Source organism: Serinus canaria, chromosome Z (assembly GCF_022539315.1).
Source record: "Serinus canaria isolate serCan28SL12 chromosome Z, serCan2020, whole genome shotgun sequence".
Lineage (NCBI taxonomy): Eukaryota > Metazoa > Chordata > Aves > Passeriformes > Fringillidae > Serinus > Serinus canaria.
In genome coordinates this window covers 24,778,045-24,796,253 of record NC_066343.1, presented here as the reverse complement: position 1 = coordinate 24,796,253, position 18,209 = coordinate 24,778,045, and the positions used below count along the sequence as shown (strand labels likewise).

Below are 18,209 nucleotides of genomic sequence, written 5' to 3'. Positions count from 1 at the left end.
CAAACTAGCTGTACTTCACAGTTTGACTGTTAACCACAAAACATTTGAGGAACTAAAAACAGTGTCTGAGTCGTCTGCAAAACAGATCAGATCTGTGCATGAAGTCAGAATTTATCTTCGCTTTCCAGAGAACTATCTTGACAGATTGGTGGAACTGCTACAAAATAAATAATTTCTACAATGGTTTCACTAAATCAGATAAAAGCCCCTGAGACCCTCCTCTATTACCTGAACACTGTAGAAGCGTTACATGCATAAGCATCCCCCCACATTTTCTCCAAAGGGCCCAACATCAAATAAAGAGTTCTGGATGCAAAAGCATTTCAATTTCACCTCCTAGATGGCAGGGGTAGTTTTAGAGGCAGGTTCCTACTAAAGCAAAAGCTCTAACGCACTCTTTTGTCTCTCTAGAACTAAGCAATTCTTCATTATTCCACACATGGAAGAATAAAGCTCTCATCTGCTGCGCAACTACTAAAATAGGAGTCAAATTCTTGTTCAAATGTTATTAGACTCTTGGAGAAAATATAACTAGTATGATTATAGCAGCAAAGAGTGAGTCAGGATTTGCTGGTGCTATTCTTGTCTCTACCAGTAACCCCTTGTGTGCCTACAACCAAAAGACTTAAGGGAGCACTTGTACAAACAGGCCACTCACCAGGTTGTTTCACAAGATTTGACCGGAAAAGGCTGGGAAGACATGTTTGAGGAGGAATATATTATGTTTTTTCCCATTCTATTTTTCATTTTATAGAAAAGCTTACGTAAAAGCTTGAATGGTACTCCAGAACCCATGTTGCAACTTGCAATATTCCAGGCACAAGTTCTCCATTTTAATGGATGACTACTATTACTCAAGATTAACTTGCCTCTCTTGCATCTGAACTCTCGTGGCTTTAGGGCCAATTTACTGATTTTGCATTAATTTTTAAACTGCCTTATCTTATGCTGCCTTCAAACAACCTGTCTTCTAAAATGAGAATTATCCTTTACACAGCATTTACACAGAGTTTCCATGTTTGACAGGGGCTATAGATAAAAGCCTCCTACAACCATGTGAATATAAAGCAAGAACTTGGTTTTCCAATATAAAAATATATTTTTTTTTTTTATTTCAGGACTAATCATCATCCTATAAAAGAAATTATTTCTTTCCAAATATGCTGAAATTTAACTATTTGAACGTATCAAAAGACAGCAAGCCCACATGGAGGTTTAGTTTCCCACTCTTTCTCTGCATGAAGTTATTCTTTTTTCCATTAGCTTTAATTAATTTTTTATTTAAGATTACTAAGATTATTTAGGAGTACTTGATATTCAGTGACAGAGAGGCACCGCAAAAAGCCCAAACTAAACAAAAAGAAATTTCCAAGAAGAGATTCTTCCTCCCACCCAAAGAAAAGATTTCTAAGCAAAACAATAAAGCTCTATCAGTTTTGAAGGATGTCATGGTCAAACAACTTGAATGACATAATGTAATTATGAATGTAAATCTCAGTCTAGGGATGTACGTCTTTTCAGCCCAGCTTAAGAGAAAGGGCTGTGTAGCTGAGGCACATGGCTGAGGACTAATTTTTTGCAGAATAAGATTCGGAGCCTGGAAAGTTAGATTACACACAGATAAAAACCAAGGGGTCACAAGGAAGAGATCTCACACTGACTGGCTGCACCAAGCGGAATCACAATAGCATTGTAAATATAACAACAGAATTGCTTCAATGACAGTAGCAGTAAGAGCTTTCACTGTCTTCACATCAATTTATCCCAGGTGTCAATGGAAAAAATATCTTGACATTTGGGTCCTCTAGTTCTAGGATCAGTACAGGATCAACATTCTTCTCTACTCCACCATGGGACCCTGGCTACATAAGGGACATTGCCACCATTATCATAGCACTCAGCCTAGTTCCAGTAACAAACAGCAGAATTAGGATGTTGTCTACACATAAGCTCGCAAATTAACAAAAAACAAAATAAAAAAACCAACAGCAACAACGAATAAAACAAACTACAAATGAAGAAACAGCACACAGAAATTCTTTAGTATTGAAAGGCAATAGTGCTCAAATATACTCAAAGCATTTCTTCTGCCCTCTCTCTCTGACGACTGCCAAGTACTATTTCAGGGCAACCAAAGGCCCTCTCATTTGGCTGAGTCATATGCTATCTAGCTATTAACTCTTCACAGATAAGAACCATCTTTATGCCAGGCCAGGAAACGCAAGGGAAGAGAAACCGCTTTTTTGTAAGTTCCATAAGCTTCTTCTAAGAGCAGCTGATGGGTTGCTTTCCCAGAGTCTCTGAGAAAGGGTTTTGGAGGTGACAAGAAGGCAGGGCCGAGCTCCGCTGTCTCGAAAGCTCGGCGGCAGCGGCACCTCCGGTCATGTGCCGAGCGCCGCAGGGGCGGCCGCGATGCGCTCTCGTACCCACCGCCCGGCACAGCGCCTCAGGGAGCCGGGTGAACGCGCCCCTGGCCGTGCCAGCTGGTGCTGCGTTCACACTGCTGCTGTGGCTCCAACACGGCACTCGCACAACGCAGGGCGAAAGCACCGACGGGCAGAGGCGCTGCCGCTAGTGCCCGTACAGCAGCGGTGGGCGGAGGCTGCTCCTCCGGAGCCAGTGGTCCCGGCGACCCCAAGCTCCGTCCCGGCCAGGAGCCGCCACCACCTCTCTGCAAGGTCACGCAGCCGGCGTGTCCGCGGAGGGGCCGGGGATGCGGGAGGTGCCGCTGCTCTCGGTTTCCGCTTCCCGAGATGGCCTCCCACGGCTGGTCCGGCCCCGCTACCGTCACTGCCCGGTCGGGCCGGGGGCCGAGCCCCACCGCAGAGGAGACCCGCTGCGGGGAAACCCCGGGTCGCCCGCCGCCCGCCTGCTTGCCCGCCCGCCAGCCCCCGCTGCGCGTCCCTGCGCCGCGAGCACTCACTGAGCTCGTCCTGTGCGGCCGCGGCCATGTTGCCGGCTGGGGAGGGTGGGGAGGCGGCGAGAGACGCCCTGCGCCTCCCACCCCTCTCCGGCACCGGGCCGGCGGCCGCGTCTCGTCTTCTTCTCCTCCTCCTCCGCCTCCTCCCTCTCCACCTCTTCCACCCCCTCCTCCTCCTCCTGCTCCCAGCGGCTCCCCTCGACAGTGGCAAGCTCCCGCTCTTCTGTCACCGCCAGTTTATATTTAGAAAGAGCTGCCGTCCCCACCGCCCGCCCCCGTCGCGTACACGGCCCGGCCCCGCGGCCGCCGCCCCGCCCGGCGGGCCCCGAGGAGGAGGTTTACGGGGGCAGCACTGACCGGAGTCCGCGCTGACCTCCATGGCGGCCGCGCCGGCTCCGCGCTCGGCACAACGGCGCAGGGATGGGACGGGACGGGACGGGAGGGCGTAGGGCGCCCCCGCGCGGCCGTGATGCGCTAGCAGGAGGAGGGCGGAGAGCCCCGCCCACAGCCAGGAAAGGCCCTGCCCACCGAGCGGCAAGGCCCCGCCCCCCCGCCACGGCCGGCGCTGTCGAGCCGCTATTCCAAAGTCATTTCCCGAAGGGATAAAGCAGCTCCGTAGACCTCCTCCCCTGCTGTTCTGGGGTTACTCAAGAGAGACCACCACACCGCGTCTTTCTCCCAAACTCTGCCATGCCATGCCATGCCATGCCATGCCATGCCATGCCATGCCATGCCATGCCATGCCATGCCATGCCATGCCATGCCATGCCATGCCATGCCATGCCATGCCATGCCATGCCATGCCATGCCATCTCTGTAAGGAGCATCTTGGCAACATGCCCTAGCCGAGGCGTCGCTGGGGCACCTCAGGAAGCAGACAGCGTGGCACCTGCTCCCACCTCCCTTACTGCTTCCTGCAGATGGAACGGGGGCAGCTGGTGACTTCTCCCGAAAGCTCCGGGGCTAGTCCCCAGACAGACGTGAGTTCAAGTGACAGGTGTCAGAGGATTAGCTTGTTTCTCGAGTCGGGAAAAAAAAAAGGTGATAAAAGCTTCTGCGCACCATTTTTTGCTATATCTGTACAATATTTCTAGCTGAGCTGGAGTTCACTGCCCCCACAGCAGCCCTCATCATGCTGCACTTTGCATCAATAGTTGGAAAGGTGCTGATAACACGCCGGTGCTCTGGCTATTGCTGAGCAGCACTGGCACAGCATCAGCGCTGTCTCTTCAACATTCCTCCCTCCATCAAGGGGGCTGGGGCTGGACAAGATCCTGGGAGGGGACACAACCAGGCCAACTGACCCAAACTGCCCAAAGCCATATCCCAGGGCATATGATGTCAGCTCAGAGATAAAAGATGAGGGAGAAAGGAGGAACAGGGGGCATTCAATTTTTACAGTGTTTGCATTCCAAAGAAATCTCCACAATCCTGAAGTCCCACTCCCCAGAAAATGGCCAGACGTGGCTTGTGGATGGGAAGTAAAGAATAAGATTATTTTCTTCCTCTTGGCTAGTGTGTGCATAAATTTTTGCTTTTGTTTCAGTAAACTGCCTGATCTCAACCAACAAGTTGCTTTCCATCTTATTCTCTCTCTCTCCCATCCAGCTGAGAAGGGGAAATTATAGAACAGCTGGGCTGGGTGGGCACTAGCCACTCAGCCCAGGTCAACCCACCACAATTTTTTAAGGTCATGGTCTGAGGAGTTGACTCACAGCCTCCAGTGCTGAGAGGCTGGGCTCTAATGAGTAATGAGTTGCAAAGAGGTGGCTTTTTTTTTTTTTTTTTTTTTTTTTTTTTTTTTTAGGAAGTAGATCTGGGAGCCCCCATCCACAACTGATGGAAATTATAAGCATTTATTATCGCAGAAAGGAGACAGGCAGAGTAGGAGACCAGCCACATGAGAGGCACACTAATTTCTAGCTTTAAGAACAGCACATGCTCTCTGATGAGTTGAGCATTTTTGTGGTGAATATTTGCAGCATCAAGCCCATATATGCTTTCCTAAGAAAGGTCAAACACTGAGGTGATGTTCCTGCTGGTTACACCAGAGCAGAGATGCAATCCTCCTTTCTAGAAGTCTTCGTGTGTGGGACATCACAGGTGGCTGACCTGGTGTCAAAGCTACCATTTCAGGGAGTTGTGCATACAGAATCACAGAATGGGTCAGGCTGGAAGGATATCTGGTCCAACCTCCCTACCCAAGCAGGGCTACCCTAGAGGACATGGTACAGGATTGCATCTAGACAGTTCTTGAACCTCTCAGGTGAGGGAGACGCCACAACCTCTTTGGGCAATCTGTTCCAGTGAGCAGTGACATGCCCAGTAAAGAAATTCTTCTTCGTGCCCAGGTGGAACATTGTCACCCTCCCTTAGGATACTTCTAGACATAGATGAGGTCACCTATCAATTGTGTCTTTGGGCAGCAGCAGCAGGAGGAGTGTTCTCCATAGTTCCATGCCTTAGAGGTGGTGCACCAGGCAGCTCCCAACATGGAGCCAGTTAAATTTTGTTGGACCCTCCATGACAGGTGGTCAGACCCTGAGCTCTGCCAGGAGCAAGCCTAAACCAGGCACAGGCTCAGGAAGTACTTCAAAAGTTTCTTCCCTGGAAGAATTACAGAATCATTAGGGTTGGAAGGGAACTTTGGAGACTTTCAGGTGACCCAAGGCGTGGGTCACCTAAATCACGTGGCACAGGAAGGTGTTCAGGTGGACTTTGAATGCCTCCAGACAGGGAGACTCTGACTTCCCTGAGCAGCCTGTCCCAGTGCTCTGTCACCCTCAATGTTCTTCCTCTTGTTGAGCTGAAATTTCTTGTGTTATGGCCTTTGCTCCTCATACTATCGGTGAGAACCATTGAAAAGTCTGGCACCATCCTCTTGGCATCTGCCTTTGAGATATTTATATGCATTAATGAAATCCCCTCTCAGTCATCTCTTCCCCAAACTGAGCAGGCCCAGCTCCTGCAGTCTCTCCTCATGATGGAGATGCTTCAGACGTCAAATCACCTTTGTGGCCTCCTCTGGACCCCTTCCAGTATCTCCTTGTCTTTCTTGAGCTGGGGAGCCCAGAGCTGAACACAGTAGATCAGATATGGCCTCACCAGGGCTGAGTACAGGGGGCAGGATCACCTCATTGACCTGCAGGCAGTGCTCTTCCGAATGCATCCCAGGATTCCGCTGGCGCGGCTGGGAAAACGGGCCGGCAGCAGCCTGTGAGAAATCGGGGACAAAGGACCGGTCCTAGAGCTCGGCGCCTCCAGCAGGCCGCGCTGCCTCCCCGCGCCCCCCCCGCGCGCGGGCTCTGTCGCGACCCGCCCCCTGTAGCGCCCCCGCCCTCCAGCGCGCACGGCGCGGAGTGCGGCCCGGCCCCGGCGGCGGCGGAGCAATGGCGGCGGCGGCGCCGCGGTGGTGTCCGGGCGGGCGGTGGGCGCTCTGCCTGTGCCTGTGCGCGGCGCTGCTGCCGCGCCCGGCACGGGGCCTCACCGACCGCCTCTACTGCGGCCGCCGAGTCTGCTACGAGGTGCTGGGCGTCAGCCGGCAGGCCAGCAAGGCGGAGATCGCGCGCGCCTACCGGCAGCTCGCCCGGCAGTACCACCCCGACCGCTACCGCGGGGAGCCCGCGGGCGGCGAGGGCAGCGGGGCGCAGGAGGCGCACGAGAAGTTCCTGCTCATCGCCGCCGCCTACGAGACTCTCAAGGTGAGAGAGCGGGACCGCCGCCGCGGCCGGAGCCGCTCCGGTAAGCAGTCAGGGAGGGGAGGAGAAACACTCCGAAAAATCCTCCTTCCGTAGCCAGCTCAAGTGTGCGGGAAGGAGAATGGAGTGCTCTTGAAGATCCTTCTGTGTCAGGAATGCTTTCTTTTCAAATTTATTTATCTATTTTATTTGTAACGAACCGACGAGGCTTTACCTTGGAGGTATACCTTTAAAAGTAGCAGTGACTCGAGTAGCATATGGGATCTCTAAGGGAAGGCTTCTCAGGGCAAAGCATGTGTGACTTAGCAAAGATGGAACCCAGGAATGGAAGAAGGAGACGTGTAAGTGTTTTAAGGCTACAAGGGATTAGAAAAGGGAACTTTTTTTTTTTTTTTGGGGGGGTGGGGGGGATGGGGGATGGGAGACGGAGTTTGAAAGGAATTCAGTTGAGCCTGGTAAAATTATATTTCCCATCCCACAATTACTTATTTTGGAGGGAAATGATGAAAAACTCAGAAAACATGAGAACAGTAGTGAGGTTTTGAATTGGCCTTTCACTGGACAGATTCCATAGCCCTGTAAACTAATTCCTTTAAGTTTTGTAAAACAATTTCCTAATAGATTCTTAATCTGAAAATCTTTTCTTGAGCAATACTTATTAACTCCAGTCCAGCTGAACTTCCCATTCTGAAGTTAAACAACTTACTCTATGGACTTTAGTTGCTTGTCTGTTTTCTAGTTTTAAATGCATTTGCACTGTGCCTGATTATTCATTTTATGACTAAACATATCATATGTGCATGGGCAGATAAGTGTGAGAACAAATTAATAGAGAATATGAGAAAACAACAAATTTCCTCTATGTTTCATACTCCCTCGGGCTGCCACCATTTTTACAGAAGCATGGTCCTTAATGAGATGTAAAACACATGTACAATAGAGCAAGTGAAAGCAGGAATTTAAACTTGAATGAGTTTTTCATGTCATCCTGCAGGATGAAGAGACACGTAAAGATTATGACTACATGCTAGACCATCCTGAGGAGTATTACAGGCATTACTACCACTACTACCGCAGAAGACTGGCACCTAAAGTAGACGTCACAATAGTGATCCTAGTTACAGTGTGTGCCATCTCCGTGTTTCAGGTAAAATTTCACGTTTACATCATACTGCTCTGTGAGTTTCTGAACAAGAAGAGAAGTTGTGGCAGCTCTCATAATGTGCCATTTAATAAAAAATGTCAGTGAGGAGCCTGGTTCCTCTGTGCTGTGGTTCAGGTCTATGCAGTGTCCATAAAAATCCTGATCAGGAGTTACTTAGCAGATTTTTGACTGCCCTTGGTACCTTGAACAAAGGTAGAGATTAGAGATTTAATTTTGTTGAGACAAGGTGAATCTTTTCTGCAGAATTTACTCGGTTCTTCCTGGCAGGCTCAGAGTAGCTCATGCAGGACTAGTGCCCCAAATAACGTGTATCAGTTTGTCAAGATGCAGAAGTAAATTAAAAAAAAAAAACCAAAACAGACTAGCAAACTGAATTCAAGACTCAATTCAGATGATAGAACTGAAGATCAGGAGTTTACTAAACTTGCATGAATCTCTCATTGCAGTGTATTTTAAACACCACATTGATGAAGTCAGGAGAGAATCAAATTCAGTTCAGCAAAGTTTACTCAGAAGGTGGTAGATCCAAGGCCAGGAAAACCCCCTGTATTTTAGATGAAAAAGCTTGTGCTGTAGCTGGCGAGAGGACAAAAGTGCATAACTTCTCTTTAGAATCTTTTAAATCACTGGTTCAAAACATCATTAAAAAAAAACCAAGAAGTTTAAGAGATGAAGGTACAGCTTATGCTGTGGTGCAGGAAGCTCAATGTTTAGTGGGATATTGGAAATTAGAATAAAAAGTATGTTGATCAGAACTTGAGAACTTGGAATAATAAATTCTGATGGCGTATTCAGCCAAATACCTAATTTATCTTCAGATTTAGTAGTGGCAATGTTTCATTTCACATCTTATTTCTTATTTTGTCTATAAGTGCAGACATGCAGTTTCCTGGAGTCCCAACTGCAAAATGCTTCTAAATCCAGTGTAAGCATTTATGTAAACTGGTTTGCCCATCTTGCTTTCTGTTGTTTCTGCTCCTTGGCCTTTGCTAAGGTTGTAATAATGGGTTTATGTCTGCACTTGGTCTTGGTAAACGGTGTGAGATGCATCATGGTTAAAAAAGTTGCATCAGTGAAACATGCTTGGATGTCCCAAGAATGTAGGTGAGCTGCTAACTTTTTCCCTCTTTGCCTATCTAGTTTCTTCCATGTTTTCCATACCTCATCTCAGGTCATTTACAAGACACTGGACAGGAATAACATCACCTCTCATCTAGTCTTTGTGTTTCTTCTGTCTTCAGAAGGAAGCATTCTCTCAAGTGTTGTGTTGTACAGGGCTAGGAGTTGGACTTGATGATCCTTGTGGGTCTCTTCCAATTCAGAATGTTCTATGATTCTGTGTTCATCCAGGCAGTAAATTTCTGGTTTGTTGTCTGGGGCTTTTTTTCCCCCACTTCCTTGAAATCCAGAGGGCAGCTGGAGATCAGAGAGGTATGTTGAGTCTTGTAAAGTGGACACTGCCAGACTAATGAGATTGTCACATACTTAGTCGATGTTCAGTGAACTGTTTTAAATGGGTAACAATTTTATACTTAAATATATACTAGCTCCTTTGTACTAGCTCCTATATTTATAAATATAAGAAGAGGGGCTTCTGAGAATGGCTTGCACAGCCTGGTATTAACTTGCACGAGATTGCCATCTGCTCAGGAGCAAAACTGTTCAGAACAGTGTCTGCTTGGCCTTCCTTGTCATCATGAATTGCTTTGAGATACACTTGTATCCCATTTTCCAAGTGCTTCACTGAGTCTGGAGGGATGGCTTCTGTGATGCCACAGAAGTACTGTTAACTTCACTTTTTACCCTCACTGTAATGTAACTGTGGTTAAAAGTGTGTGACACTTTTACTTTTTCCTGGTAAACCACCAGATAGGAATGTGTCTGTATTAAAACATGGTTTTTACTTTTACTGTTCTTAAATTACAGTTCTTCAGCTGGTGGAGTAGTTACAATGAAGCTATCAACTACTTAGCATCTGTGCCAAAATACCGTATACAAGCTACTGAGATTGCCAGGCAACAAGGTTTACTCAACAAGAGTAAAGAAAAAGGCAAGAACAGGCGGTCTAAAGAAGAAATTCGTGAAGAGGAGGAAGAAATTATCAAAGACATTATTAAAAATAAAATAGATATAAAGGGTGGTTATCAGAAGCCCAAAATTTATGATATCCTCCTATTTCAGATCCTTCTTGCTCCTTTTTACTGGTGCAAGTACATAGTTTGGTACTGTTGGTGGATTTATTGTTTCACTATTAAAGGGCAAGAGTATGGTGTGGAAGAGAAGTTGTATATCATACGAAGGTACATGAAAATGTCTCAGTCTCAGTTTGACAGCCTGGAAGATCATCAGAAAGAGACCTTTCTTGAACGGCAGCTTTGGATACGAGAAAACTATGAGGTGGGTAGCAATACTGAAATTGGCTAGGAAATAAACTTTCTAACACAACTTGAAGTATTAGAAAGCAGGCATTCTTTATTATAGCTCTGGACACACCCCGAGCATATGTCCTCTAATCAAATGTGTGTCCTGAAACTTTACAGTGGGGTATTAATTCCATCATGATCATACATATTCATTACAATATACTTCCTAGCTTATACATAAACATCACTTTTCCTAGAGCTAATTTGCATGCATCTGAGTCCTGCTGGAAGGTCTTTTATGATTCTAGAGGCTTGTCTGAGGGGGTCTGTGATGGTTGTATTGACTGAGTGCTTCAGTTTTACAGGTGTCCTTTCCTTCAATTTTTTCTTCTGGCTGCTTGTTACATGCAAAAACACCACTGTTTTCCTTATTATCTGTTCATCCACTGGTTCCAGCTACTTTTACATACCTTTACCTTTTTTTGTTAATTAGTCTTTAAGGTCTATCCACCAGCCTCAGAGAAACTGAAGATCTCTCTTCTCTATGTTATTTATCAGTAGCCCTGGTGAAACAGCTAATGTTGGTTATCCAGCAGTCCCAGTGCAATAATAACAATGTGCTATTATGGTAGGTTGAAGACTATTATCTGTTCTCCAAGCAGTAATAATTTTAATAAGAATTACCTAGATTGTCTGAAACTCCTATTTAATCAGTCTTCTAAGCTGTTAATTCCTAGCTCAGATTGTTTTGATTAGTTATTTGTTATTGTTTTGGTTTCGTTTTCCCATCTGTCCTTTGATAGTTCTTTGGCCTGTGGTGAGTACATAGACTGTTCTTGCAGTGCTGTATACCTATTCAAGTAGGGATGGCATAAAAACCACCATTAGGCACAACTTCTACTCTTGCTTGTGGATAGTCATTAAATTAATAGTCAATACTAGATAGTCACTATGTAATTTTTAAAAATTCAGTGAGAGAAGAGAAAGAACATTAGCCACACCATGGAATTTGCAGTCCAGAATTATTTGGGATGCTGTGGCATGGCAGGCTGACAGAACCCTTCTGTTATTCCACAGAGGTGCATTTGTGGGCCATTTGGATGGAAGGTTTCTAAAGAAAAACATGAGAATGCGAACTTAGTCTGCTTAAGGGGAAAAAGAGTTGGTGCTGCTGTTCTGCATATGCTGGGAAAAGAGATGGGATGATGGCAGGACAGCAAAGATAAGAGAGTGTTTTCTAGCAAACCCATCCTAACTGAGCACATATACATACTTGGCAGCTAATCCTTTCCTTACATTAATGCCTATTTTACCATTTTCCTCTTCAAGTTTGTAGACTAATCTACCCCTGCCTGCTTTTGAAGAAACATTATGGAAGACCAAAGACTGAGTAATGCTGCTAGTTAAAGCAGGTGTTAATACATAAAAAGATTGGATGGATATCCTGTAGTAGAGAAAAACAGCTCTGGTTTCTCATCCATGCAGTTTTTAACTAAGGATATTTTGCTCACTGAATGTGAAAGAGCTGTATTTGCCACAAGTGAAGTCTTTAGCTCACACTCGTCTCCTCTGGTGGCCAGAAGTTCATTTTCCCTGACAAATACATGACAACTGCACCTGTATAGTAATATTTATCCAACATACTTTGCACTTTGTAACTTTCTGAAAAGGAAATGGTGTCTTTGTAGGTAATTGCTTTAATAAGTTTTACCTGGTCACTTGTATGCATTGAAGTTTTCAGTCTCTGCTGTGCCATATGGTCATGAGTTCATCAATAGTTGTACAAGGTGGTAGAAAAGGATTTTTTTTTTGAAGCCACCTGGACTCCTGCTCATTCCAGTATTACTGGAAATGGAGAATAATCATGCTTTATTCTGTTCTTGTGCTAGCTGTGCTTTTGTGTACCACTGCCATATCCTTACTTGAAATGTATTAATGTATTTTCTAGGCTGAAGAAAAATTCTGTAGTGTTTCTCCCCAAAAGCTTGTCTGTTCCTTCATCACTGGAAATGTCTATCTACATATTGTTCAGGTTTCTGGTGTTTTAGGATGGGAAAGAACAGGAATTCAATACACAGGGCTCCACAATATTTTTACTGTTTCCTAATGATTCTTAAAACCTTTATGATTGCTGAGCATTGAGTTTGTGTATTCATGTAGCCATCTAAAATATATTTTTAAAATCTTGTTTGTGCATAGTGGAACTCTAAATTTAATTGGCCTTTGAGTCAGATTAGGTCACATGACACTGAGATTATAAAATCATGGATGATTTTGAGATTTATGCTGGCTCCATCTACATAAAATGCCTTCCAGAATAAAAATGCAGATAATATTGCATTTTTGTGGCTTATTTTTTTTAAGATTGACTTTGCTGGTAAGTGTTGATTCCATTGCAGTGACAGAATGTTTCTTGACAGAATATAATTGTTTGTCTTTTAATACTGTAAATACTGGATGCAGAGATACTTGAGATATTCTCAACTTTCTTGTGAACCTTACTTGGGAAGAAAAAGTTCCATAGTGGTATTCTGTTAGATGATGACTTTGAAATGGGAGAACAGCTAAAATGAGGAGCTGAACAACTGGATTGAACAGCATGTGTGCTGGAAGGGACTCACAGGTTAGCTTTTCAGAACATGAGCAGTTGCTTAGTGTGTATTTTGTTGAACTCGTTGAGCATCTACTTCTCTAGCAAAAAAAAATGTTTTGGAGCTTACAGGAAGGTTGTTCTGCTCTCAGAAAAAACACAAAGCATCTTAGGCAGTAAGTAGTTGGCTCTTGGGCTGCAGGTGCTCCAACACTTCATGTTGGTCAGGATCTGCTTCTGCACTGCAATCCAATCTTTTGTAAGAACAATGAGCTGGCAAACGACTGAAGAATAAACTTAGACCACACTTGAGGCTCAGTTAAGCTGTTTCTTCATCCTTATTAAAAACTTCTCTCTGTCTTACCAGGTGTATAAACGAGAGCAAGAGGAGGAGTTGAAGAAGAAGATGGCCATGGATCCCCGATGGAAGAGATACCGGCGGTGGATGAAAAATGAAGGACCTGGAAGACTGACTTTTATTGATGATTGAAAGTTGCTGAACAAAATGTGTGCTATTGCTGAAAGTGATTTGCAAAACTTTTCATTACATCGTTCAGAGTTTTGTCTGCTGTGGCTTAGCAGTGATCTAAAACTCAGGAACTATTACATCAGGCAGAAGCATAATTTAAGCAGGTTTACCATTTTTATAAATCAGACCTATTAAAACAGGCTCAGTCTAATGTATATATGCCATTTACTTGGGGATCTCAATGTGGAATTCATTATTCCAAACAATGTATTTTTGCTGATATTTCATATTCATCATCAATGAAACCATAACTCTGGTCTTTCTGAAAATGTTTTTAGTTCAAACCTTGACAAGTCCCAGTTTTCCTCTTTAAGCTGAAGGGTTTCTGCAAGTGGAAACTGAAAATGCTTATAAAGGATTCTGAAGCAAGGGCCATTTTCTGTTCTCCTCTCTTTCTCCCTACTTTTCAAGCTAATTTCTAAGATGCCAAATTGGTTGTTTTTCATGTAAACAGTATGGGGATTATACAAGACTACTGCTATTCCTGCTTCACTTGGAAATGGATTTTATTCTTTGTGGGAATAAATGATGCATGATTGATCATCATTGTGATGCAAAAAAACCTTAATTCTTTGTTCTACAGAGTAATTAATGAAACACTATGCTTGGATATTTTGTGTTTTTTCATCTTGTACATTGGATTATACCTGCTTGTTCAGAACAAGTATACCAGTGAATATTAGTTTATTAATGTGACATTTCTTTCACCAAAGTATTGGTTAAAGGGAAAAATGACCCTTTTGTTAAAAAGGGCAATTTTGATGCCTTATGTAAATAAAAGTTTATATATGCAGACTTAATTAGTTTTAAATTCTAAATCTTAAGTATTCATTACATTTATCTCTTCTGATCAGACCTCTGACTAATTAGAATAAATAATGCATAACAGCAGTCTGTGGTTTGCTCTGTAACAACCCAGGTCAGAGAGTTTCTGTGATTTGCTGGTAAAAGGGATTCTGCTACTTTACTCCTCTTCAGTAATTTTACTGGGGAATGAAAGATGGAAGCATAGTCTCTCTCCACTTGCAAAAGTCATCACACTTGCAAAATCGAGTTCTTTGGAAGTAAACTGCTGAAAACAGTGCCTTATTAGCTGCCTTCTGTGGAGATTGGTTCTGGGAACACAAGTTTTGAACTTGCTACTGCTGACCTTTTGCACATTTTTGAAGTGTAGTTTCAGCGTTCTTCAAAAACATGTGTTGTAGTTTTGCCTGGCTGGAGATGCCCAGCTGGAGATGAAACATGTCATAACCACTTGTTCAACTCCCCGTTCTTTTCCCCCCACCCTGGTAGAATGGGGACAAGAGTTAAAGTAAAACTTGTATGTTGAGATAAGAACAGTTTAACAATAATAAGGGGAAATAATAAAGCAAAAAAGTGATGCTTGATTCAATTTCTCACCAGCCACTGACATGCCAGACTCCCCTTCAGGTACCCAGATCCGCTGGCCTTCTGGGTAACCCCACAGTTTAAATACCAGACATGATGTTTTCTGGTGTGGAATATCCGTTCGGTCAGTTTAGGTCACTTGTTCCAGCTGTGCTCCCTCCTGGTTAGGTTTTTTTTTTTTTTTTTATCTTCTCACTGGCAGACAATGAGACAAGGAGGGAAAAAGTCCTTGACTTTGGACAAACACAACTTAACAAAACAAAACATCGCTATGTTATCAACACCATTTTCATTCTGAATCCAAAACACAGCACTGCAGAAGCTACTGAGAAGAAATTGGCCTAGCTCTAATCAAGACAATACCCGCTCCTTATTCCATATCATCTGTGTTATGTCAAATTTCACACTCCCCAATATCCCATCACCTTCCCTATTTATCTCTTTTAATAGATATACAAACATCATTCTCTTACTCAATGGAACACTCTGTTAAGTGTTCATAAAACATCCATACAATTAAAAAAAAAAAGTTTGTTGACTTCATTTAATCCCTGACTTTGGCCTTCATCCTTGGTAAGAGTCTTTCAAGCAGAAAAGATGATATGAGGTGTGGGTTTGTTGTATGCTGCATATTTGAGCCAGTTCTGATCCTGGTAGTGCTGCACTTTTTGGTTTTATAAAAGTACGTTTTTGTGAGTGTGATGATCAGAGGGAAGTCAGGCTCTGATCCCCAGAACAGTTGTGATTAGGATAGATGCTATGAGGTCCTCTGTGAGGTGATACACATGTAGCTATTATTACTGCTTCTACACAGAGATGGTATTAGAGTGTTGCATAGTGATGAACATCACACAATTTAACTCTTTGTCTATTTTCACCTAAAATCAAATTGCCTTGAGGCACACACAGGACTTCCCCATCCTCCAACATTACCCACCAAGTGCACCTAGGTCCTTGAGCAAAAGCAATACCTCAGATGGGTTTGCCTTTGCCTGGGGCAGGAATAACCCCGACCATTTTAAAACCCCAGCATGTTTTTAGTATACACTACAGGAAATTTATCCTCTTCTACACCACAAAAAACTTTGGGCAGGGCCAGCCTGGCTGGCAGATCCTCTGATATCTAAATGGTGACCTTTGCTAATTATGTATCCCAACATTTGAATGTCCCACCACCCACTGCTCTTAGTGTAGTCTTTAACAGACCATTATATAATTCATTCTTTCCAGAGGCTGGTGCACACTAGGGAATGATACATCCACTCAATGCCTTGTTCTTTCACCCAAATGAGGATGTTTAGGAAGGAAGTTCCACTGTCTGATTCAGATCTTTCTAGGGTTTTTTGCCACAGGACTTCCTTTTTCAGGCACAGATGGTGTTCCAGTCAATGGCATGAGGCATAGCACACGTCCCCAGCCATCCAGTGGCTGCTTCCACCACTGTAAGTGCATGGCACTAGCCATCACAGATTTAGGGGGCTGTGATATGGTCAATCTGCCAGGCTGCCCCATATTTATGCTTCAGGCATATCCTCCATACCAAAGAGGCTTTACACCTGCCTGGCCTGCTTTATGGCAGGTCATGTTTCACATCATGGATAACCTGTGTCCTTGGTCAAGTCCACCTCTCAATCCCAAGCCCATCTCTATGTTGCATCTCTTCCTTGGTATCCCAAGATGTCATGGGCCCACCAAGCTAGAAACTCAATTTTACCCTTGAGCTGCCAGTCCAGGTCCTCCTGAGGCTCCTGAGTCCTGGAAGCCTGATCCACCTGCTGGTTATTCTCATGTTCTTCAGTGGCCCAGCACGTTATGTACTTTCACAACCAGGCTCTCCATCTGGGCAGCAATATCTTGCCACAATGTAGCAGCTCAGATGGGTTTACCCCTACACTGCCAATTTTTCTGCTTCCATTACTGCAACTGCCCCCACAGGGCGTCTGCCACCACCTGTGAATTAGTATAAAGCTTTAGCCATTTCTCTCATTCAGCAAAGTCTAAGGCCAGCTAGATAGCTTTCAACTCTGCAAACTGACTCAATTCACCTTCTCCTTCAGCAGTTTCTGCAACTTGTTGTGGGGGACTCCATACAGCCACTTTCCATCTCCAGTGCTTTCACACAAGGTCAGCAAGGACTGAAATAAAATAGGCATATTGCTCCTTCCTTTCTGGTAATGTATTATATAGTGGAGCCTCTCCAGCACATATTACCTCTCCTTTTGGTGACATTCCCAAATCTTTGCCTTCCGGTCGGTCCATGTTCACTTCTAAGAATCCTGGATGACGAGGTTTCCTATCCAAGCTCATTGTGCAACAAGTGCAACGCACTTAGTCCATATAGCATTGGTTGCATGATGTGTAGAGGAGATCCCCCCTTTGAATATCCAGCCCACTGTACAACCAGAGTACCAGGAGAAGCTGTGCTTCAGTACCAATCACCTTATGGTGCCTTGGACACCATAAGCTGTCTTGTATCTCCTTTTTAGTTAGTGGTAGGAGTATAGTAGGCCTCAGATCCTCTGTATGCTCAATTCCAAAAACCTAGAGATCAACCTTGAGCCTTACCTGGTGTTTTTCTGTCAGAGTCTCCAGAAAGAACCATTCTCATCAGCTTCAGTAAAAGGCACATTTTTTGCATCTTGCCCTATTCAGACTGGCCCAAGGGATACACCATGAATTATCTCCTGTTTGATTTATTCAAAGACTTGTTGCTGCCCAAGGCCCCATTTAAAATCATTCTTCTTTTGTGTCACATGCTAGAGGAAACTTACAATCAGACTAATTTGAAATGTTCATTCTCTAAAATCCCACAGTGCCCAAGAGCTGGTATTTATTTCTAGGTAGGTGGTGGGCACATCACTGTTTTCCTGTTAATAATGTCCATTGGGATCTGGTGATGTCCATCTTGCCATTTTATTCCTAAAAATTGCATGTCTCATGCAGGTCCCTTTACCTTACCTTTTCTTACGAGAAAATGGACTATAGAAGGATTTGGATTTTTTTTTCTTTCTCAAAAACCTCTCCAGTATTCTTCCAAACAAAATTATCAATATATTCCAGGTGTGCTGCTTCACCCTGCTCCAGTGCAGTCTGGATCAGTCCATGGCAGATAGTGGGGCTGTATTTCCATCCCTGGCACAGTCAGTTCCAGGTCTACTGGACATCCCTCCAAGTGAAAACAAACTGTGGCCTGCTCTCTGCTGCCAGAGGTATTGAGGAAAACACGTCACCAATGCCAGTGGTGGCACCACTTGGCTGCCTTTGACTCGTGCTAGTATTAAAGCTCCAGAATGTTGGGTGTAGCAGCACTCAGAGGTGGCATTCACTCAGGCCATGATAATCTACTTAGTCTCCATCCCAATTAGACTTTCACACTTGCCAGATGGGGCTGTTAAGGGGTAAGCAGGTCCTGCTGATCATTCCTTGGCTCTCCAGCCAGCAAACCACCTCATGGGTAGGAATTACAGAGTCTCCTTTGGAGCCTTACTACCTCCCATGCACCATTGTGGTGGTGCTGGCACCTGCTGCTCTTCAGCAACAGGAGAGTCTTCTAAG

The 18,209-nt window shown here is 44.5% G+C and overlaps 2 protein-coding genes across 5 annotated transcripts in view; one reads left to right on the top strand and one right to left on the bottom strand.

Annotated features, from left to right (window-relative positions):
• Window positions 1-3,398, bottom strand: part of ECPAS (Ecm29 proteasome adaptor and scaffold) — a 59,982-nt gene extending 56,584 nt beyond the window's left edge. For 3 of the 4 annotated variants that reach the window (XM_050987142.1, XM_050987144.1, XM_050987143.1), the window contains exon 1: window positions 2,924-3,077. In XM_050987142.1, the coding sequence (XP_050843099.1) occupies window positions 2,924-2,951 (28 nt within the window). In that variant the 5' untranslated portion in view covers window positions 2,952-3,077. Of the gene's footprint in view, window positions 1-2,923; window positions 3,078-3,277 lie in introns of those variants that run through there. The other variant, XM_030236669.2, reaches the window with a different exon arrangement.
• A 2,895-nt stretch (window positions 3,399-6,293) lies between these two features.
• On the top strand, window positions 6,294-13,811 carry DNAJC25 (DnaJ heat shock protein family (Hsp40) member C25). The gene is made up of 4 exons (XM_050987170.1): window positions 6,294-6,621; window positions 7,613-7,765; window positions 9,710-10,180; window positions 13,104-13,811. Exons 1-4 carry the CDS (start codon window positions 6,310-6,312, stop codon window positions 13,224-13,226), a joined length of 1,059 nt encoding a protein of 352 aa, XP_050843127.1. The 5' UTR covers window positions 6,294-6,309; the 3' UTR covers window positions 13,227-13,811.
• The last annotated feature ends 4,398 nt before the right edge of the window (window positions 13,812-18,209 follow it).